The sequence below is a fragment of the Gymnoscopelus braueri genome (assembly GCF_963280865.1).
Source record: "Gymnoscopelus braueri genome assembly, chromosome: 20".
NCBI lineage: Eukaryota > Metazoa > Chordata > Actinopteri > Myctophiformes > Myctophidae > Gymnoscopelus > Gymnoscopelus braueri.
The window spans coordinates 11,467,223-11,491,583 of NC_137622.1; the positions used below are offsets into that span (position 1 = coordinate 11,467,223).

General features: G+C 40.9%; 1 protein-coding gene across 1 annotated transcript; it reads right to left on the minus strand.

Moving 5' to 3' along the window:
- Positions 1-1,216: 1,216 nt before the first annotated feature.
- sesn4 (sestrin 4) lies at positions 1,217-23,899 on the minus strand. Its single transcript, XM_080417026.1, has 9 exons — positions 23,752-23,899; positions 16,033-16,230; positions 13,569-13,751; positions 11,359-11,595; positions 10,122-10,236; positions 7,343-7,467; positions 5,106-5,272; positions 4,755-4,899; positions 1,217-4,007 (listed from the first exon to the last, which is right to left on the minus strand). The coding sequence occupies exons 1-9, from the start codon at positions 23,815-23,817 to the stop codon at positions 3,918-3,920; spliced, it is 1,326 nt and encodes a 441-aa protein (XP_080273152.1). The 5' UTR covers positions 23,818-23,899; the 3' UTR covers positions 1,217-3,917.
- Positions 23,900-24,361: the final 462 nt, after the last annotated feature.

Here is a 24,361-nt window from a genome sequence, read left to right on the forward strand (position 1 = left end):
AGGGGGAGGGGGGTTGTGCATAAGCCAATATGTTTATTACTTTGAATTACATTGATAGCTTTTCCTTTTCTTCTCCCCAATCTTTTCTTTACAAATTGTAAAGTCAGTCAGAGATGACAGTAAACACAATTCTGAACAGTGGAAATAAAGTTAATCTGTTTAACCCATTTGGCCAAAGCCATTGATTTGAGTTCATGTGTACAGTTCAGTTCAACACGTTCATACATAGTGTATACCTTTGAATATAACCATAGCTTGGACAGTTACCTTAGAGCCACTAGAGGGCACTGTTATTTAAAGAACAGACATACTGTGTTGACCTAGTTCTACTGTATATCAGTGCTCAAAGTAATGACACCCCATCCCATGGAAAGAAAACCATTGTCATGTAAGTATCAGACTTGTGGAAACATAATCCTCATTTCAATTACAATTTACCGTTAACGATGATCTAATTCAATAAATTACAGTGGAAAGTCGAGTATCCTCATGCTGAAAAGAAAAATGAACTCCACAGTTCAATAGCTGGAGTTGCCCATTTTGGCAGAAAGAGTATGTTCTTGTAATGTTTTTGTATCAGTCTCCTACTTTGACTAGGAGGAATTCTGTCCTCTGTACAGAACTCCTTCAACTGTATGATGTTCGAGGGCTTTCTTGTGCTGCCTAATTTAAGTCCACCCATAGCATTTCTTTTGGATTAACCACTTATGGCCCTCTATCCTAAATCGTACGACAAATTGTAAAAAAATATTCTGTAAGTATTTGATAGGATAAGATATTTCTCAATTATTTTTGCCCTGCTCCTAAGATGTAGGTAGGTCAGTCCGTCCAACACTTTGGTACATGAACCCCACAGATGTAGGTGACCCCATGACCCTTCCGCTATCGCCACCCATAGGCCGAAATGTACGCTTCAAATATAAAGCAGATTACAAGATTAACTCTACTGACTTTGGGGGCCCCAAGGGCCTTTTCTCGAGCACATCCTACAGTGAATATAATATGACACACACAAATTCAGCCACCAAAAAAAAGCTAGTGGATCTAGGGGGCCGCTGCTAGTGGGGCATTTATACTAGTCTTTTTGAGAGAAGTCATGACAAGAATATTTCTCCACTCGATTTGTTGAATTAGATCACCTTTAACGATCAATAGTTTTGAAATGAGGCCCTTTTCACAACCACACAAAACAAAATAAAGCAAACAACACAATGTATTTGATATAACATCTTTATAGAAAACATGTTTTTCACATTTCCAAAAAAGAAAACGTTTTTTTTTAAGTTTTTTTTTCACTTGTTCATTTTTTTTGTTAAGTTTATTGTCCATTAATTTACGTGGTAAATCTGAACAATTGTAACATCCATCTGTGTCGTAGGCTCTTGCTGAGTCGCTGGGGTTTGTAGGTGGTGTCAAAACAGAGACGCAGGCATTTACAGCCTTCAGTCACCATATCACAGAGGTGTTGATCAACACCATAAGGTCTGTAGTGCTCTCAAACACTTCCCGTCTTTACAGGAAAAAGGAACCACCAGTTACTCTATTTTATTCAGTGTGGAGGTTTCCCAGTAACCACCAGTAGGTAACCAAAGCTCTCCAGCACCACTTCAGTTTGGCCTCAAGGCACCTGCATTAACACCTGTATCAATACCTGCGTTAGCACTCGTAACACTTGTATTAACATCTGCATTAACAGCACTTTTCACTTTAACTGATACACATTAAGCCCAATTTATACTTCATAGTCTGACGGGTGTCGCTTTCCTGATGTTCAAGCCATCGCAACGCGTTGGCTTTCAAATGAACCCATTAAAACCGGGAACGCATCTGTGCAACCACTTTCACCATTACTTTGGCTATTCAAAAATAGCAGATGTACAAGCTCATAGCTTGTAGATCTGCTTTTTTTTTATCGTGAAAATGTGTGCAAATCTTTGATATATATATATTTTTTTAAAGCAAAAACTTTTAACTCAAATCTTTGCTTCTGGGGGGTCCCTGGAACAAAACATTTTCATATCGGGGTCGGCGGCCAAATACATATAATTTTGGAGGTCCTTGACATGAAAAAAAATCGAGAACCACTGATATAGCAACATAGGTGGTTAGGATTTAGAAGACATTTTGTCGAATCGGAACCTCAGGCCTTAATGGGTTAAGTTCTGGTCGGCAAGCAACAGCGTCATACTACGGCGTGCAAATAAAGCTTTACTGTTAGTCTCTCTCGATCGTGTAGTACTAAACCTAAAAATCATCCACACCTCTAAAGCTACTGGGGGTGCAGCACGAAAGGTTTAGCAGCAAACCCAGATACAAGAGGACAATCATAGTACTCTCCTACAGTTTACAAAAAAGTAAAAAAAGAAAACTAAGATACAAGTTTATAAAATATCTACTTTGCACATTGTACCATGGATTTTTACCTGGTAATTTGCTTTAATACATCTCACCAAATACAAAGTTGACAAAAAGCTTTTATCATAACTCCATACTGTTGTTGAGTAATCAAGATTCAATAGTGATTGACAACCAGTGCACTTCTACTCATGGACACTTTTTTTGTGTAAAATACAGAGCAGTGCTGAACCCCTTCAATCCATCCATCTATCCATTCATCCGGTGCATTTCTGCATTTCTTTTTTGGATGGTTGTTGTCTTTCTAACATTCACATTAAAGGCTAATTTATTCTTTGTCACACAACCCTTTTGACAATTGTCATTTTAAACTGACATTTTTTCCAGTAGATTTTTTGAGCGACACTTGTTGAAAGGCTTGCGCAACTAAGTGCAACTTAGCTTTAAGATGGAAACTCCTTCATTTCTTTGCCAAAGCACGTTGATATAAAAACACTTGCTAATGGCTCAGTTTTCCTTCACTGACCTATTCTCTTTTAACTTAAAGACATCCTTTTTCTCTATAGACTGTTGAGTGCGTTTTGATTAACAGCCTTGCAAAAATTGCAAACTTTTTGACAATGGACTGACTGAAACCAGGGCATAGCAAAGCCCCAATAATTAAGACCTAACTAACACCGCAGGTCCTGAACTAGAATCAGATCGACTCAAAAAACATTTATGGTTGAAGAAAACTGTAACGGAGTCTGAAAGTTGAAGGACTCAGTCTCACATGTCTGTTCTGCATCATTCAGTGAACAAGCAAGGCATCAGACCAACATACTGTGGGTCTCAATTTCTACCATTGAGATACGTACATGTACATTGCATTATAAATATATAAAGTTAAAAAAGTGCTTATTAAAAGAAACTATGGGTATGTGATATCCTCCAGCAGTGTCACCTTTGACTTTGTTCTTGACCATCACTTTTGTAAATGTTTCTCCTCTTCGTTCTCCATTTAAACCACCAACAATCACGTAGGATTGTCACAGAACAAAGGATGGCCAGGTCTCCCAACAACATTCATTCAACTTGTAGAAAAAAGATGAATATTTTGTTTTAGAGAAGAGCATAGCTGAATACAAAAAGTAGAGTGATAAACCAACAAGGTCTTGGCCACTGGTAACCATCACATTGCTACAATGAAGCACAATCTGCTTTCATCACAATAACGTCGGAACACAAACAATACCAACAGAAATTAAAATAGCTAGTAATAATTGCACATAACCATTTGGAGAGAAGAGATGTTTGATATGAGGATGCCGCAATGCAAGCAGTCCTTCACATAAAAGGTAAAGAAACCCACAGAGATGAGGAGACAAGAGGGGAGCTTTTCAGACTGTAAATACAACTGGAGAATGAATCGGAAAGGAGCGCATTCGTGAGACGTGTTTTTTTTTTTTTATCCTGGAACTTGTGTGTCGCTCTCCCCCACCTGTCATCTCCATCCTTGCATCTCTTCACCTGGTCTCTCCGTACGTACCGCTGGGCAGTTGGACTTTGGGTGTTTCTGGGAACTAGGCGATCATGTATTGAGTGATGGCTCTCAGCGCGTACAGGAGCTCAGCCTGCAGACGAGCCTCCATGATCAGTAAATTCACATGTATCTGAGGGAGACACCAGGAGACCTGATTTAGGATCCGTTGTGAATAAAGTCAGTCATTATATTTACAGAGCATACTGCAAACAATATTCAATACATCTCACTACGCTCACGTATTTAAGCTTCCAGTCACACCGTTCAGCAATGTACCTGCATGTTTATTTCACTTTATTTACAGACTTCAGACTTGTGAATAACACAAGTAGGTTTAGGAGAAGCGAAAGAGAGATGATTATGGTGAATTTTACATCTAAATACATCTCAACGTCTTCGATTTAAGAATTCATTAACCGAGTGAAACATGAAAGAAATAGCAGGGTCTATAACACAGTACATCTGCGCCACATTTACACAGTTCTTATCTAGAGAGACGCAGAAATTCCTCTTCTATCAGCGGTGGATGAAATATTTCTGCTCACTGTTTTTTCTCTGCTATGGTGTGGCAGTCTATTCTCATAGCATGACATTGCATATTTTTATCAGCACATGATTTACCGCCTATATTATTGTTGTTTTGTTGCTATAATGCAGATATTCTTGCTTAATAAAAAATTACAGTAAGTCACTGTAAATGATGCGACTTGTTCCAAATAATTCTCCAATTCATCAATTGTTCTCAGCACTCAGTTGACCAGGGTTCAAGGCACTAACTCACTCCTTACACTTTGTAAAAACGCTCAGGATACGAGAGCATCTGCTAAATGCCTAAATTGTAAAAAATGGCAGCAGACGGTCAATAAGGGTTACTCACCCGTTCTGATGGTTTGAGCGGGGTCCAGGGCAGAGGGTAGACTGGAGTCCTGGTGACATCTGGGAAACAAGCTACAGCCTTGATGTAGAGTTTTAGATCCCTCTCCAACAGCTGGTTGACCTCCCCATAGTCATAGTCATCGTAACTGTAAACACAATGCATCCAGTTATACAAATCATATTCCTGATGAATCCACTCATACAAATCATATATTCCTGAAGAATCCACTTATACAAATCATAGTCCTGATGTAACCAGATATACAAATCCTATATTCCTGATTTGAATATACAGTTATGCAAATCATATATTCCTGATGAATATACAGTTATACACATCAAATGGACTCACCGTATTCCTAGCACACAGTGGATGTAATTCCAGATGGCTCGCTTCAGGTCTGGACTGTGGACGGATGGGAGACCGGTGACGCTCCTGAACCGATCGTCCAGGAGATGTCCGATGTCCGAGTACAACCTGTTGACCAGCGAGAAGCCGTGGTCCTCCCACGAATAGTCCTGTTCAAAAAGAATACAACACAAACTTAACTTCAGCAAACCGTCACTTACCAACAAGCAGATACCTTTAATAATAATAAACTTTATTTGTATAGAACCTTTCATGACATGAAATGCAGCTCAAAGTGCTTTACAGAGCAAGAATAAGAGCTGTGGTTTGAAAACGTTTTAATTTCAAGGACCTCCGTAACTCTGAGAGTGTACAAATGGACCCTTACGTGCCCATTTCTTTCCTCTCAAGAGTTACAGAAACGTAAGGGTCCATTTGGAAGTGGAACCCCCTCAAGGAGGGTCCATGGACCCCACTTTGAGAACCACTGCTATAGGGTGTAGTCACTTATAAATGTTCCTAAGACAGAATGGACATAGACCCCTGAAGGTTTGGACAGCAGTAAAAGGTCAGTCAGGCTAGTCAAGTAGTTAGCTAACCTTACTGATGAATTGAATACACAGGACCACAATGGGAACAAGCCCTCAGGGCTATTTTTGTTATCCTTTAATCAAAATTGTATAACTGTACCGTTTGCAAACTGTTAATAAAGTATTCAATGGAATAATCAAACCACTCAAACCATTTTGCTAAGCAAGCAGGGTTACAATCAGAAACACTGTACTCTCCAAGGACTATAGTACATGCACAGGAATTTGAACAACACATATCTCACAAAACTTATTAGAGAACACAAAAACAGAACAAATGCAACTTAAAATGTAATTAAATTACCACGAATATGCACTTTAAACTCCACTCCCTTTGGGGGAACATTCCATAACATACAATTCAAGAGGAAATAAGATAAAGCTTGGTGATCTCGGAGCGGCATTTGTCATTTTCTTTGGTAGAACTAATATAGTCTGCCATCAATCATAGTATCTAAATCATGGGCAAACTAATCCCTTGAAACATTATACTGTATGTATTTAGAAGGAAATGAAGTCTTTCTGATGTTTGAGATTTGACTATGTGCAGCTAGGTTTATCAGACATGAATGGACATAAGTGTCATAACACAAGCATTCGAAAACATCTGCACTGGGAGACGAGGGTTGAAGTTGAGGGTTAACGTTTAATGAACCAAACAAACCAAAATGTTATTGTGAATTATCTTCATTAAAATAACTTAAAACACTATTCTTAGTTCATCCGAGTCCCCCAGGGTTCCATACTAGCCCAATTCCAGTTTTCACTTTACACTAAATACAGCTGATCTACAAGCTCACAACGCATTACTATTGTCGCTGAATCTTCACCCTAGAATAGGGACGCTAGGGTTAAAGTGGTTAATTTACATAGAACCAGCACAGTATTCAACAGTGTTGACTTAGCATAGCCAATGTCAGCTTATAGATAGCCAATCACATCCTCAACAATGTCTTGCAGAACAAAATTGAGGTATAATCAAAACAAAGACACAGGCATTTAAAAAAGTCTTACCTGTAATACAGCTCAGTGTTGGAAACAATGTCAAATATTTGTTCATATCAAGACAGTATATTGTGAGAGCTGTCTCCCTTTACTCAACTACTTCCGGGAGAAACATTTTAGGCCATGTCTTATCCTTCTTTTAAAATCCTAGAAGTTCAGAATTGTCTGGTGCAGCCTGGAGCTTCTCTGACAGCAGACAACAAGTCTACATCTTATAAAATGGCCGTTGTGCAGAGACCAACAGAGACAGGCGGTCAGCTGACGGACAGCCGACAGTCTGCCCACGATACATTATGATGTAGAATGTGTTTTATTCCATAAAATCTCAAATACTACATTCAAACAGAAGTGAATAGTTGGCTAATTTCGACCTATATAGCTGCTTTCACCACTTCCAACCTGGCATCCCTATTTTGGGCATGTCTTTAGTCGCAAGGTGTTGTGAGCTTATAGATTGGTTATTATCGCTCAACAACGCCGAATGACAAAGTATGAAACAGGGCTTAAGTGGTCTAGGTACTGCTGTGGTGTCAATGTCTCGTAACACAGCATCATGCTAACGTCCCTCTAAAGTGGACACAAGTTTAGTGACCGGAGCACCTGTTGTGACCGGGCTGGTGTCAGATTCTCTCTGACTGTCCTCACCTGAACCCTGAACACTTGGAAGTGGTCGTCCTCTCTGCGGGCGATCTCCTGGTAGTAGAAGTCAGGGTCCGAGATGAAACGGGAGGTGTCTGCACAGTATGGGACCTCCTCTTCCTCCTCCATGTCTGACGGGACGGACAGTAAGGGCAAGGGGATGGGGGAGCAAGTCAGTAAATATACACATGACGCATGATCATCAATTAGCTTTCATATGAGGCCTAAGTTTAACTGCTGCTATAACACAACATGTGGTTTAACTGCTGTAGAGAGTGGATACACCTATGGGGAGTGAGTGTGTGTCTTTGTTCTATTATCTTAGTAGAAGTCCCCCACAAAAATAGAGGGCCAGCCTTGGGTTAGGGTTAAAAATATTTTGAGATTGTTTTTGCCCCCGACATTTCTGCTTCATTTTTGATAGTGACAGTGAGAGAGACAAACAAGGCAGGAGAGAAAGAGATGACATGTAGCAAAGAGCCTCAGGGCGGATTTGAACCCGGACAAGCTGTGCGAAGGACTACAGATCCCAGCGGTTAAACAAAATAAGCGCAAAAGTAGGTCATATCAATTAGGCTGTCACTCCAGCGCAAGATGAAACAGTGAATGTAGGCTATATTTCAAGTTGTAGCCTACAATTGGATTATTGGCGGATAAGAACTGGCGCAAGGAATTAATAATCAGACTTTACAGATTACAATTACAGAGAGAGTTTGAATGACAGAATTACGTGCGATCGACATGCATCCTGCGCAGTACGCGCGTTACAACGCATTTTAACCGCTCGACCAGCACATTCCCAGTGGGCGCTCGTTGTCTCCCGTGGGTGCCCGAGCCCTGGGTGATCGGCACCTGCTTATTTTGCTCGTTAAAGCATGATTTTATTAAGACAGGACAGCAATATAGAAAAAACTTAAATAGCTCAATAAAAAATATTTAATAGAATAACGAATATCCATGCAATTCAATTCAATTCAATTCAAAGGGCTTTATTGGCATGAGAAAACATACGTTTACATTGCCAAAGCAGAAAGCATAATACAACAATACAGCAATACAATCAAAACAAAAAATATGTACATTTGAAAGTCAGAATCTTCAATAGATCAATTTCTATGTACCAAGATCACTGGGTGCAGTTATAGTGCCGGAATATACCCAATGATTAGTCTTTAGGGTGGTTGTGTTCCGTTTGATATCCTTTTCCTATCACAGCAACTCACGAATCTTGCTGCTGTGTTTGCACATTGTTGTACTTCGCCCAGCAGATATGGGAGTTTTTTGTCATTGGTCATGTTTTCAAAATCTCCGTGTGTGGTTGTAATCTGTGGGAAGTATGTGTCTCTGATGTCTTGGTACAATGGACAGACGGTTAGGAAGTGTAGCTCGGTTTCCACTTCATTTTGTGTGCAGTGGGTGCATAGTCTGTCTTCTCTCGGGATACAGGTCTGCCTGTGACGACCTTTCTCGATCGCAAGACTGTGCTCACTGAGTCTGTACCTAGTTAAGATTTTTCTTTGTTTTGGGTCAGTCACGGTGCTCAGGTATTCTGCCACTGCGTATTCTCTGTTTAGGGCCAGATAGCATTCTAGTTTACTCTGCTTTTGTGTTGCTTCTTTCCAGTGTGTCAGGTAGTTTTCCTTTTGCTGTTTTATAATTTGGTTTAGTCCAATGGGTTTTCTATCTCGTGGCTCTGTTTGTGTTTGTGCCCGGAGTTCCAGGGCCAGCTGGCTGAGGGGGCATCTCTCTAGGGTTTCGCTGTGTGTGAGTGCCTTGTTATGGAGTGCATCTAGGTCGCTTTCTTTTAGGTGGTTGTAGAACTTAAGTGCTCTCTTTTTTATTTTGATAATTAGTGGGTATCGTCCTAATTCTGCCCTGCATGCATTATTTGGTGTTTTTCGCTGGGTACGGAGAATGGATTTGCAGAATTCTGTGTGTAGGGTCTCGGTTTGGTGTTTATCCCATTTTTCAGGGTCATGGTTTGCTAATGGTCCCCAGATCTCACAACCATAGAGGGAAATTGGTTCTATCACAGAGTCCAGTATTTTAAGCCAGGTTTTAATTGGGATGTCTATTTTGATGTTTCTTTTGATAGCATAGAATGCCCTTCTTGCCTTGTCTCTCAGGTCCTTTACAGCTTGGTTGTAGTTCCCTGTGCTGCTGATGTTTAGGCCAAGGTAGGTATAGTTTTTTGTTTGTTCTAGTGGGATTGTATTTAGGAAAAATTGATGGTTTTGGCGGCTGGATCTTTTTTGAAATATCATGATTTTAGTTTTAGTTAGGTTCACTGTCAGGGCCCATGTCTGGGAGAATTTGTGTAGGAGATCAAGTTGCTGCTGTAGTCCTTCCTTGGTTGGAGACAGCAGCAGCAGGTCATCTGCAAAAAGTAAGCATTTGATTTCTGTGTTTGCCAAGGGGATGCCTGGAGCTGTGGACTGTTCTAACGTTTTTGCTAATTCGTTGATATATATGTTGAAGAGTGTTGGACTCAGGCTGCATCCCTGTCTAACTCCTCGGCTTTGGGGGAAAAAGTCTGTGTGCTTTTCGCCTATTTTAACTGCACATTTGTTGTTAGTGTACATTGATGCACTTCCCTACTTATATATGTGGCATGCACTCTTACCAGGTGAGCCACCGGGGCAACCCGGGTAACAGATTTTGAGGTTATGTTTAGGTTGGGCCAGTAGGTCAATTTAAAATGGCATTTTAATTGAAAATTGCTTTTGAAGTCCCCACAAAGATAACAAAAATGTGTCAGTATCTCAAGTAGGTCAATAGTGGCTACCGGTTTGCTGGAGTGTGTGAACCAGTAGGAGGCGCTCCTCTCGTTTCTCCTTCTCTTCCTGGGATCTGTGGATCCTTTCTTTGAGACCCACCATGTCACAGCTGGAGTCCAGAGACTGTGGGGACAACAAGCACACGGTCACCACCTCACCCCTGGGAATCTTCACTATGCACACACACAAAATTTACATCCTACAGATCTGAGAGAGGCACATCGGATGCCAGACAGAATTAGAACTATGAAAGCAGGATATCAGTCATAACACCGCTCTACGTCTGGGGATCCGTTATTATGCATTCTTTCTAAACAATCTTAACTTTTATTTATAGTAATATGTGCCCCTCCCACCACACACACACACACACACACACAGATGTCAATGGGTCGTCATGCCTTAAGTAGGCTCCTCATTTGCTGAGCACCTGTGTTTTGTGGTTGTCTGTTATTTCACCATGTGTTGCTAAATTACAGGCAGGCCAGAGTAATATTTTCCTCCGCGTCTCAGCACTCAGCACATTTCATGCAAACAGTATCCACAGAAAATGCAAAAAGGGATCTGTGACTCCCACAATTTGAGATACACTGATCTACACTTCAGACGCTGTGACAAGCCAACATTTTTTGTCCTAAAATTAAGGTAATGAGAAGCTGAGGAAAGAAGCATCTCAATGTACATTTAACATAATATGTTACAGGCCCATTTAGTGACGCAAATGTAAAAAAAAAATTAGCCCCACCACCAAAAATAAAACAAATAAAATGATTTACTCTTGATAAAAGGACTAACACAATAGATACATGATTTTTAAACTGTCTGCGCTGTATTTTGGGGCTGTAATAGGTTTGTAATTGTTATGCGTTTGAAAATATTGTAGTAAAAGAGATCTAAGTATGAAAGGTCCAAACAGACCACTTTCCATCTACAAATCAAACCGTTTCAGAATGTATCTGATTCTGAATAACCCTACTTTATACATTGTAAACAATCGCACATTTAAGGTTTAAGGCCTTGGTCCCACAGGACTCTATACTTCGCCGGCTCCTTTTTTCCCTCTAAGCTCGCCGAAAACATACGATCTACAAGGCCAGCAAACTTATAGATCTTCTATATTCGCCAAATGTTTGCCCCAGAATAGGGACACATGTGGTTAATGTGTGATTGACAAATACAATTTCATTTGATTTACATTGTTATGTAGATGTTACGAGTGTGTAAAATAAACATAAGTCCGTTTACCCTTCGTCTGGTGAAGTGTTCAGAGGCGGACAGGTTGGGGGTGTTGCCGTTGGCAGCGTCGGATGGGCAGTAGCTGGGCGGGGGAGTCCCGTTGGGCGTTTTGGGGAGCGGGACGGCCTCTGTGTCCGTTCCACATCCAAACACGAAGCTGCAGAGAGCGTGACAGTGGGCCAGCAGAACCACAGCCTGGACCAACTCAGCCAGCGACCAGCACTGCTCTCCTGTCTTCAACAGAGTCTGGAGGAGACGAAAAAGTGGAAAAAGTACTCAAATGTTTAACTTAAGTAAAAGTATCAATACTGCAATGTAGAAGTACTCCGTTACAAGTAAAAGTCCAGAATTCAAAATTTACTTGAGTAAAAGTACAAAAGTATTGGTATCAAAATGTACTTAAAGTAGCAAAAGTAAAAGTACTAAAATGTTTGAAAATAGCAGCTCTACAAGCTCACAACGCTTCGCAATGCGACGCATTGTGAGCTTGTAGATCGGCTATTTTCAAATAGCCTAGGTATAAAATAGGGCTAAATGGTTAATGTACGTTTTATAATGTAATCATTTATATCTGCAAAGTAACTAGTAACTAAAGTTTTCAAATAATTGTAGTGGAGTAAAAGTACAGTATTTGCCTCTGAGATGTAGTGGAGTAGAAGTAAAAGTATAGACAATTGGAAATACTCCAGTAAAGTAAGAGTACCTCAAAATTGTACTTAAGTACAGTACTTGAGTAAATGTACTTAGTTACTTTACACCACTGATCTGGAGGAGACGACACAACACAAAATCTGCTTCACACACATTGTGGACACATGTCTGACCTGCGGGTCAGATAACTGATTTCAGATGCTGACACATGTGGGACTTTTGGATCTGATACCGATTCTAATATTAGTTTGGGAAACATGACTAAATTACTTTGGAAAATAATAATACACCTGTTTCCAGCATGTATTGTGCCTAGTCATCTGGACATTTTTAGATCTTTTTAAGCCAGAATGAATCACTTATGTTTCCCTGTATGAACGGTTATATACAAACAGTACAGGGCAGACAATACTCACAAATCTTCAGTTTAGCCATTATATCATCATTAGACACACCACACACACGCACTGATACAAACAGTCACACAGGCTGATATCTCCAGTGGAGCCCAACACATAGGTTACATTCTCGACTTCCATTTTTTCCACAAAATGTCAAGAAAGGTTGCCACTGCCAGGCTGTATAAAACTTTGATATGGAACCTTGAAGGGAATACCTTATCCTCTCCGAACTTGAGAAACTGCATAACCTCTTTGATCCAATGAGAGCAAGTGGGAGGAAGGTTTTTTTCCGCCCATTTGAAAAGTATCAGTCTGGCCAACAAAGTACAGAAGGCCAAGATGTTACCTTTGATATTACTTAGTGAGTAGTGACACATCTGGCGGTACAACACCAAATAATGCGATATAAGGAGAATGGTCCACTGGTTGCTCAAGAATTTTAGAGAGAGTATCAAAGACAGATTTACAGAAATTAAGCAGTGTTGGGCACGTCCATAACATAATATGTAATACATTTGCAGGAGCTTGTTACACCCATCACATAACGGATTGAGATCTGATCAAAATTTAGACAATCCAACTTTACACCAATGAAGTCGATGAACAACTTTGAATTGTATGACAGCATGACATTGACAAATGGATGAAGTGTGAATTCTTTGTATAATCGTATGGCAGGTTTCTTCTGGGATTTATTCATCTGGATCTTCCTTCCACTTATTCTTCAGACCATCTAAAGTTGTTGGGTTATGTAAATTAAGAAGCTCATACATTCTCCCAATAATCTGCTTGAAATCTGTTCCTTGTTTAAAAATAGTGTCTAGCAAGGACTGGAGGGACAATGAGGGAAGCCTGTAGATTGTGATTCTGCAAAACTACGTAAATAAAGAAAAACTGATCTATAAATACTGACATTTAGGTGTTGTCATTAACGTGGACAAGACCTTCAATCTTCTATATTCAAATTGGTTAGAATTGATTTGGCACTTTTTGTCAAAATATCTGTCAAAACATCGCTAATCAGTGGTCTAGGACTCTGCAAAAAAAGGATCAGCACAGGACCCAAAGATCTGGCATTGGTCGAGGTTCTAATCTCCAGTATGTGTCGAGCTCTCAGGGTGTTCTGTGTGTTTTGTGTGTGTGCTAGTGACCGTTGTGGTTGCATACCTGGATGTGTGAGCAGGCAGTCAGCCAGGGCTGGTGAGCCAGGACCTTGTTGATGTGGTTGAGGTGGCGAAGGCGTGGGGGCGCTGCCTCCAAACCCTGCAACCACTGAGCATCCCCGCCGACCCGCAGGAACTGGGCTGAGTGGAGAGCCACCAAATAGCTACAGTGATGCCTTGCTGCAGCCTGGGGGGGGGGGGGGTGAGAAACACCATTCATTCCATACAAGTGATCCAAGTCCAATAACAGCGGAGCATTCTAACATGTGACAAATTGAAGGCTAGTTCATACTTACATACTTTAATTTGACTCCACAACAGTTTTTAAAGGTGATGTTACTTTTCAATCCAAAACATTTCTTGAAAACAAGATGAGGTCTAATAACGGCGTGGCTTCCCTGTGGATCTCTGATGTTATGTCTGACATCTTTAATATAAGTCATTCTATGACATCAGTACTCTACATATTTGGGCAAAGTTTCAGCCCAATCTGTACCGCCATTGACTTCCAGTATAAAACAAACGTTTTTAAAGTTAAATATTTAAAATAAAAGGTATAAAACAGGTGAATAATATTTGGGGAATTACTTGGGCTACTGGCAGCATGCACAATACATTTGGCGTTGATCAGTCAAGCAGTTTGCAAGAAACACCCCAGAAACACACCCACAAACACTCTTCTAGGCGGCTAGCGTCCGAGGAGCCCTTCCGTAAAATTTACTTTGAATAGCCAATAGTGTTCAAGTTACTAATGCTGTCAGCATGTTCAGCCTGGTCAGTATATTATTCCTACCAAGGAAGATACACAGGCATGCAATGCTCATTTGGTATGTTCTTGCACTCTATTTCAATGACGTGACGCGCACGTCGCTTAACACCTACCCTGCAGATCACACAATGGACAATTGATATGCATCTAGGCTTATTCCCATGTTAATTCGCTAGGTGTGAGTCGGGAGCCTTTGAAAACTTTGTTGAGGTGCGAATTTAAAGTAGTTTTAAATCTATGCGTGTGCCTGCGTGTGCTCCTGGTCAAATAGGTTCCGGCACGGCGTGCAAGGCCGTCCAGTGAGCATTGCACCCCTGAAGATACACCAGCTCAGTGGCCTTGTGGTTAGAATGTCCGCACTGAAATTGGGAGGTCGGGGTTAAAACAAAAATGGTACCCAATGCCTCCCTGCTTGGCACTCAGCATCAAGGGTTGGATTGGGGCTAAGTCCCTTTGACATACTCCAGGGGTAACTTATACATTGAGCAGACTCACACTACAGAAACAGGAGATAGGCTCCGGACCTATGGGCCACATGGCTTGGGAACAGTTGGTTCCCAGGGCTACTTATTTACTTACTTACTGTACCAATGAAGATGGCATCAGTAGAGCAGATGCAACAATCATCACCCACGGCCATATCTAAGAGATACTGGATTGTATGTTCTAATTCGTTGAAGTGAGGAGGAATTCTTATGGGTTGAAATTTCAGCATTTAAAAAATTACCCCAAAATTTCAAGCAAATGGTGATCAAAACGGATTTTTTGCTCATTTGAACACTTTTTTGTGCCTTTATTGATAGTACAGTAGGTAGACAGGAAACGGGGAGAGAGATGGGATCGGGACTCGAACCCGCGCCGCGCTGTCAGGCCACATTGGAGCCTAGGTGCCCGGACCGCTAGCCAGTGGTCCGGGGCGAACACTTTAATCTTTAAGACATACAGAATAAACTTAATAAAACTAAGAGAGGACACCATTTACATTTGATACACAGTCGTGACACACTGCCACTAGTCTCGGCTGTGTATGTTCAGTTTCTCATTGAAAGCTGTAAGATTCTATGGGAAATGGACAAATAATATGAACAGACTTAAGAAATTTCGCACTGATCGGTCGAGCGGTTTGCAAGATTAACCCCAGACAGACATTACATTACATTACAGTCATTTAGCAGACGCTTTTATCCAAAGCGACTTACAATAAGTGCATTCAACATAGGTAGGGAACAAAACTACTAATCACCAGAAGTATTAAGTGCATTCTCTTCTAAAACAAGCAACCAAGAGTATACCTAGCGCTAAAGTAAAAGTGCAATATATCAGCTACCTACTTTCATAAACAGACAAAGTCAGACAGACATAGACAGACAGACAGACACTCCTCTAGATGGCTCAGCCCCTAGGACCCATGCTATAAAAACAGGATATAACAATAATACCCACTAATGATAATTATTTAGGAGGAAATACACCTGTGGCACTCGATCTTTAAGTACATTTAATATCAGATCATTTCATTTGATACTTTTAAGACATTTACTCAAATGGTATTCTAATGGGTGAGTTCCACTTTTACCAGAGCCATTTGCTAAGGAGAAATCTCTACTTCTACTTTCAGGCTTTTAGGTACTTTTTCCCACCGATGCTTACGATAAGTTTATATGTGTGTGTATGCAGAGCGGCTGGCAGGCATACTGACCATGATAGCGATGTAGTGTCTGTAGGGCAGAGGCAGGGGGCCGTCCATGTGCAGAATGTAGTGCTGTGTGCGTAGGAAGCTCTCCAAGTACTGAGGATGAGAAGCCATCTGCTGAGACAAGGCGTCCACACTGCCCCTGCTCACCATGGCCTTCATGTACAACAGAGACGCTCTGTCCTTCTCACCGTTCACCATCACCTACACACAAACAGAAAAGTTTGGTTACTGATATGGTATCTTCATTCAGATTGTGTATAAATTCAGGGCATTTGCAACGGTGTTGTCTTACACACTTCGATGCTCATGCCGAATCGGACAGTGTGAGAAAATGCTTTATTAGATAATTTATTAGATATTGTGTTCCTTCTATTATTCTTTTGCATTATATATGTTGCTTGGGTTATTGTTATGTAAAGCACTTTGATTTTTCATGTGTGAAATATATATATGATATACTGTTGTACAAATAAATTGTTATGGATACTCCACCAGGGCACTTAAGAGATATCTTATAGACAGAATTGTGCATACAGAATGACTGTAGTTTGTATTCTTTCATTTCTTTCTATTTGAGATTTGTACATCCATTTTAAATTACTTAGGTTGTGTCATTTGTATGAATGAATATGAAGTACATGAGACCATAAAGTATGTGACCAATATATGATGAATTAACAAGGCACAAGGTATAACAAAACAGAACACATTTTGCAGTCAAAGTAGGCCCTGAAATGTTAACGCTGGTGGGTAGAGCGGAACGTGCACGGACACACAGTCAGACACACACACAAAGACTGGAGCCGGGCGTAGAGTTGGACTGGACACCTTAAAATCAACTGCGGAGGAGAGGGGCCGTCTGCAGTGATGCTGTAAAAACATTCCTCCTGTTATGGTGTTTCTCTAAAGAAAGCCAACAAGGACATGCTGTGATTCATAGAGGATACAGAGAGGTCAAACTGCTGCTCAAACAACAAACTCTATGGATAAGAAGCTGGATTAATGATAGACTAATGCCGTGCCCGTTCAGAGCATGTAGGTGTTTGGAATGCGTGCCCGAATTAAGCGGTCTGGTTCTGCAGAATCGCTGATCTGATCAACTTGACACTCGAGATTGCACAGCCTTGGTTCCTCAGCAATAAACCCACCAAGTGTGAAAGAGGATTGGCTGAATGGTCCTCAAGATATGTGAAGGAGAGTCACAATACACACACACACACATACATAAATGTGGTATGTATAGTGCATGCATCTCTCTGTATTTAGGTATACAGTACATTTCTGGAATGTATATGAATGATAATACAAAAAACCCAATAAAACCAATGCTAAGGGTAGGAGCATAGAAAAACAGTGATGTCATCAGAAGAAAAATACCCAGTTCCTCATTTGAAAAGGGGATTCACAATAAGGAGGAAGCAAGCAACCATCAGGGGCTGATGGAAAGACAGACGGACAGACAGCGCTGAGGAGGCCTTCCAGAGGGCAGCTCTCTCCTCAGTAGCAGATCTGGACCAGACCAAACACACAAACACAGCAGCGTCCTGGACGCCAAGAGAAACACACCCATGCAGAGAGGGAAGCTGGCCTGCTCTCAGACCCAGAGCCATCTAGTATCAGCCCTCGCTCATACAATGGTCTCTCTAGCAGAAGACGGTGGGAGCTTCGCCCGGTGTGTGAAATCCGAGTGCGGAGCCCAAAGCCAAGTTAGTTCCCTGCAGCCTGAGGGAGCCACACTGGCATTTCCAGTGTGGACGTGCCGTTTCCCCTTTAACCGCACGTCCCATTATCTAGGAGTATTAGGGGGGTAGACAGCTACAGGGGGGCTTGGTGACCGGTGAAGCTTGTTACTTAATTTTAGGTCATGGCAGCTCTCTGGCATTCGGCACCTTGTTTATATGACTGGTAGCTCCATGTGGTATTTCACTTCTCTCTGCAGTGATTGAAACGTACCCCCTCTCTCTGCAGTGGTTGAAACTTAAGTTACCCCCTATTCCTACAGGTCCAGAGAGGGGGCCCGGACCTGTAGGAGGTGCCACCTCCCGACCTATATACGCCAGCAGCACCCACTGAAGGAATATGTTCATTATATCACACACATTAACCACTTAAGCTCTATATACTTTATCATGCAACAAAGGATGAAAATTGCAGCTCTACAAACTCACAGCGTGTCCCATTGTGACCTTGTAGATCTGCTATTTTGGAACCTGTTTAACAGATTTTCTGTTACGAAATGCCTAAAATAGGGCAAGATTAATGTGGTATAATAACTCTTATCACCTCCCCATCTGTTGCTTGGGTTTATTGTTATTACAGTCCCACTGTCACAGTAGATCCAATAGAACAGAGGAGGATTGAAAAGGGGTTGAGAAATGCATTGGAGTACAACATGTTGAGACACAGACCCTGACCCACTTTTGTGTCTGCGAGTGAACATGGGAACCATTCCGCCATGGGCCAGCCCAGTGGCAACACAGGTGTCTGTCAGTCAACATCTACAGTTAAGACAAACGTTTGCACCAGCACATATCTACTGTTCAATGATGATGTCATCATCATCATAATGTAGGTTACCATTCTGTCTGGTAACTGGTTTCAGATGATCTTGGTATGAGGATACAGAATTATAATTAAGAGCAAGACTGATATATGTTGGTTTGGTTGATAATGATATATCTGTCATTATTTGCCTTTTTTTTTTAACATCGGTATCTGCAATTATGCAGCCAATACGTCCAGATTTTTTACCACTTTCAACCTGGTGTTCCTATTTTTGGCAACGTCATTATTGTGAGCTTGTAGAGTGCACATTTTAGAGTTTTTACTTGAATTCAATTACATTTTTCAGATTGAATAGAATTGATTTAGCTAATTCTTATGAAATTTCGATCAATACAACGGTAATCGGTGGTCTAGGTCACTCTCCAAAACCAGGATCGGTTTTGGAAAAACTCGGTCATCTGTCAGGCTCTACTCTCGACATCTATCAACACACAGGAATGAGACAATCACAGATCTAACAAACAAGTTTCTGTTCTTTGTTGAGCAGCCAGTTTGTCCACTTCATTTAATGTGTTTTTCTTCTTCTTTCATTCTTTATTATGAAAGCTGAGAGAAACAGTGTTGTAGGAAGACACAGCAGAGATTACTCTTATGGGATTTGACCCTAGTCCAGTGGGGATATGAACCACTGCACATACACCATCAACAAACAGGAAAAAAAAGAAAAAAAGTAAACGTTTTTAATCAGTACAAAGCCCACTCCTCTTGTTTATAATAATATCAGATTACAGTAGGACTGGATAATAACTGCATGGCACACCCTTTTAGTTTCTGACCCCAAAACACAGCCAGGCAAAACATCTGTAAAGGCAAACAGAGAAAATAAAAACAGGCCGGTCGCTATTTAACCCAAGAACTAGACTATGTCATCAGTCTTGCAACATTAGTAAAGCTACAGTAATAACTAAGTTATAAGAGGAGCAGTGATATCGGCTACATACTACATAACACCTACTGATCTGAGGCAGGGGTGGGGTTCAGCGCAGTACCAACTTCTTCTGACCACCTTACGATGACATGGGCATTAAGTTTGTCTCTGATATGTCTGGACAGGCAGGGACACACAGATCAGAAAGTCTGTCTCTGATATACTGTATGACGTCTGGACATGCAACAAGTCACAACAAAACAGGAAGTACAGTTTATGTCACAGCAGGAAATGACACATCCTACAGTCTGCACTAAATCTGCTGACGCACAACAAAACATCACCTCTATATCAGGAGGACTTACACGATTAACTCTGATTAATCTGACCTGAAAATGCTGTGGTTAGAATAGAAAGGGAGAGTTCTGGAAAACTTTGTTTTAACTCCCACTCAGTTTTTCTCTAAAGCATTTAAACTAATAAAAAAAAGTCTCATCGCGGTTGCAGTCCTGTCAAGTATCACAGCTCCGACACTCAAACACATGTATGGCACCACAGAAATAAGCCCACCTTATGAAAATTGCAATTTTTCATAAGAACTAATCAACAGTTGTGGGTAATAAACAAGTGAGGATTGAGTCGGTCGGCCTGTTGGGCTGTGTCAAAGCTGCATCCACATACACCCACCCACCTCACTGTATTTCTACCACAGTACAACCCACCCACCTCACTGCATTTCTACCACAGTACAACCCACCCACCTCACTGCATTTCTGCCACAGTACAGGGCCATACAACTTCAGCTAATTGATATAATGTACCCTAGTCCCCTACCTACTCTCAGTATCTCAGATGTATAGCTTTTATATAGGGAGATAAAATGAAATAATTTTACATCGTATCGTATTACATATCATTATGTATATTTCATGATCATATTTACTCATGTGCACTGCAAACAGGCTGAGTCTCACACAAAGCCGTATGGCTAGCTGAATATAAATCATATAACTTATGTTTTCTTTTAAGTTCAAAAGAGCATCTATTTTCTGATCAAAAGCAGTCTCAAATAAATGATGATGCTGACATGAATAATGCTCAATGACCAGAGGGGGGGGGGGGTTGTGACAGGTGCAAATGGTTTGATATTCATAAAACACAAACTCTCACAGGAGAGGTCATTTGTTTATTGATAGAGCCAGAACCAAGGCAGAAATGAAATGCAAAACAACGATGACATCACTTAAAGGAAAAAGAGAAACACGGGAACAAAGACAGGCTTTTTGCTAACAGGCTCGCAACAACAGAACGAGCAGCACCACTCGCAAAGGAATATCAACGCAGGAGAGCATGACCTAGGCAGAACAAAGAAGAGGAAAAACGATGCCAGCAGTCTTCCAAGGGTAAATGTGTCAGTGGGAGGAGGAGGGACGAGAAGAAGAGAGAGCAGGGGGGCTGCAGATACAGGAGAAGGATATTCAATCTGCATTCCAACTGCAGGCCGAACAGGGGGTCCGTCCTTATCATTTGCACCGGTCGTCCTGACAGCCTCAACCAACTCGTCCCCCCTCACCGGAAATGCAAGCAGCAGCCAGCCAGCCCTGTTTTTGGCTCTGCAACCTGAACTCAGAGGAGTAGCGCAAAACAACCAGCTGCAGCCCAGAGCGAAAGAGAGAGAGAGAGAGAGAGAGAGAGGGGAGGGGAGCTGCTGGGTAGGACAGCAGACACAACCAAGACAAACAAACCACCAGTCTAACATGATGAAGAAACACAGGCAAACACAGTGACTGAAACCTCTCAGAGAACGAGCGAGCATGGCAAGCAGGTAGAACAAAGAGATGTAGTGTGGCAGAGAGACCCATGTTGATGCATTAGAATAACCACCCATTTATAACATCTCTCCCACAGGAAAATCCCAGAGGCATGGAGGTTATACCATTGTCAACTATTTATAAAAAAAACTGCTTGCAGTTGCATGTCTAGCATCAGTGAATTTCACATTTTCGCCAAGCTAAAAAAAAGCTTACAGAGAAACTCAAGTTTAGAGGGGTTAGAAACAGCCAGGGTCTGGCTAGTAGGCTCTATAATCTGTATGGCCAGTTTTCAGAGCATAGAGGCTAACATTAAACCCCAGTAATCCCCAGGTACAGGAAGTAGACTGATTAAATGTCTGTGTTCATGGTCTGAGCCATTACACCATTATCATGCCACAACATGACAATTAGGGGGACAGTTAACTCAGCTATACTCAACTATCTCACAGCATTACCCGGATGTGATCGGTGACATACATTGCTGTGCAGCCTCATAGTACATGCCATTCAAGAAGAAATGGCAAAAACAATGACCGTCTATCCCCCCAGAAATGCACAGTAGTGGGCATGACAACAGCAAGTCAGAAGATCTGAATTCCTTGCTTGCACACACATTCCTTCCCCTGTTCCATCTCCTTCTAGATCAGTGGTTCTCAACCTTTTCAGGCCGTGACCCCACAAAATAATCATATTTGAACAGGGAGTTGAGGCATTACATTTAGTTTGACTCGGTTGTCCACAGATATTGTGAAAATAGCAGATCTACAATGTGAGGCGTTGTGAGCTTGTAGATCGACTATTTTCAAAATGTTTGCCTTGTTTCTTACGCTATTTGACAATTTGGCCAATGTTAGACCAGTTAGTTTGTTGATTACTTTTTATGCAGTAATAGTCTTTTTCTTTGGTATTAAAAAAATGGTATTTTAAAAAAAGTTCCTTAAATTGTTACCCCCCCCAAAAAAAAAAATCATGTGGGGATCCCCCTGGGGGTCCCGACCCACAGGTTGAGAACCTCTGTTCTAGATGCTGAGCTGCAGGCAGCAAACATGCCTTTGAGGATTGCACTTTGAAAGGCGCCCCCTCACTGCTGCAGAAAGAAAGGCAGCAGAGAGGAGAAAAACAACTTTGATTGGCAGTCGACTCAGTGCAGCCAACATAACAGCACAATAAAGTCGGTTGCATTGCATATCAAGAAGGGAAACGAGGGGGGAATAAATAAACACATTCCTAATCGGACTGGCGAATCAACACGTCTATCTCTCTGCATGCTTTTCAGCGAGATATTATTACAAAAATGACACGATCTGATGTCAAAGACAAAAGAAAAAGCCACTGCGTTACTTGAGTCACATACACACATTACACAGGGACACAGTGCTTGAGCACATTTTAAGATGATGTCATGATCGTCACTTCTCTAATTTGCGAAATCAATTCATATGAAATGTCAACATTTCACGAGATAATGTGTCATTACAGCACAATAGACTGGGATAAATGATCAAATTAAAGCCAAGTATTGCATGTATATTGTATCGACAGTCATATATATATATATATATATATATATAGTGTATCGAACCGGCTTCATGCATTTGCACCGATTAATTGTATGAATTGTGCATTTTGCTGGGAGAAACCGCACTGTTTATCTGGTTAACAACAGTCAACCTTATTGTAACCTCAATGTGTCGAGCTTCACATGAAAATGAAAAAACGGTTAAATTGTTCGTTTATGCGAGCCTTAAAATAACGTTGTTGGTCACTTTCTATCGACTACCGCAGCATTTTCAATGATTTATGTGTATTTATGAATGTCTATTAACGCCTTTGTTTGTGGTAAACGCGTGTCTTTGGTCTGTTAACAAGTTTTATAGGACAGACAGAAGTTTGTAAAAGATAAGGTTTGTACTACAAAAAGGAGGAAAAGTGTAATAAATGAATACAAATTCACATTCACACTTGTTAGTTAGTTTGTTAAGGAACCATGCAGGCAGTGACAGAAATATATAGAAAAGTTAAAGTGTTAAGGTGCAATAAACACTATATAAATATAAAATTGTCCTTGATTTTCAGACAGAGGAGTAACATTACGTACGTTTCCTACAGCATTGGTTTGTGAAAGGGTTGTTTTTGAGAAGGGTTATTTAAGGTACAAAGAAGACAACATTCTAAGCTCATTTTGCTGCTATAATATAGAAAAGTAAAAGGGTTAAGGTGCAATAAACACAATATAACATTGTTCTACAGTGAGGTATGTGGTAAATTATTATAGTATATACTGCATTTGTTGAAAGGGTTATTTTTGAGAAAGGGTTCATTAAGGTACAAAGAAGACACAATTCTTCACAAATGAATGAATGTCAGTTTCTTCTTGTCTCAGTGGAGCTAGTTAGCCTAGTTAGCTCAGTTGTTAAAACACTAACTTTAACCCGAGTTAAAACAGCCATTAAAAAAACAACAGTGATGTTTTACCTGCTTTTGGACTCGCTGGCATTGGCTTCTGAGGGAATAATCCATGTTATTTGTACAGATGATCATTTTTTTAAATAAAAAGCTTGTTGCTGTTACATGGATGCAGTCTTTTTCAGCTCCTTCCAAGCTGCTCACACAAAGCTCAGAAGCCTCTCCGACTGGACTGTAGAGCTTCTGGCTCCAGACGAAAAGATAAAAGGTAAGGAGTCCCATAGTCCGGAAGGACGGTCCACGCTGTGATTGGCTGGTTTGGTTGCCAGGGCATGCAACGTCGTCCAATCCAACTTTCTCTCAGTGTTGGAAGAAGTATTCACATGTTTTACTTAAGTAAAAGTATCAATGCTGCAATGTAGAAATACTCTGTTACAAGTAAAAGTCCGGAATTCAATATTTACTTGAGTGAAAAAAGTATTGGTATCAAAATGTGCTTGAAGTACCAAAAGTAAAAACAGAAAGTACTCATTATGCAGAATGTCCCATTTCACAAGTTTTCAAATGTATAAAAATCTTTTGAAAATAGCAGATCTACAAGCTCTCAATCGTGAGCTTGTCGGCCATTTTAAAATGGCCAAAATGTAGGGCTGCCTGAAGTAGTTAATGTATGTTTTGC

Bases quoted from the DNA above. Each gene is read 5' to 3' on its own strand.
- sesn4 (XM_080417026.1), bottom strand. From the start codon at position 23,817: ATGATCATCTGTACAAATAACATGGATTATTCCCTCAGAAGCCAATGC. The intron at 7,468-10,121 runs GTAGCCACTATT...CCGTCCCGTCAG, and splicing joins TCACACACTCCAGCAAACCG to ACATGGAGGAGGAAGAGGAG. The intron at 4,008-4,754 runs GTGAGTAACCCT...TGTCTCCCTCAG, and splicing joins CGCTCAAACCATCAGAACGG to ATACATGTGAATTTACTGAT.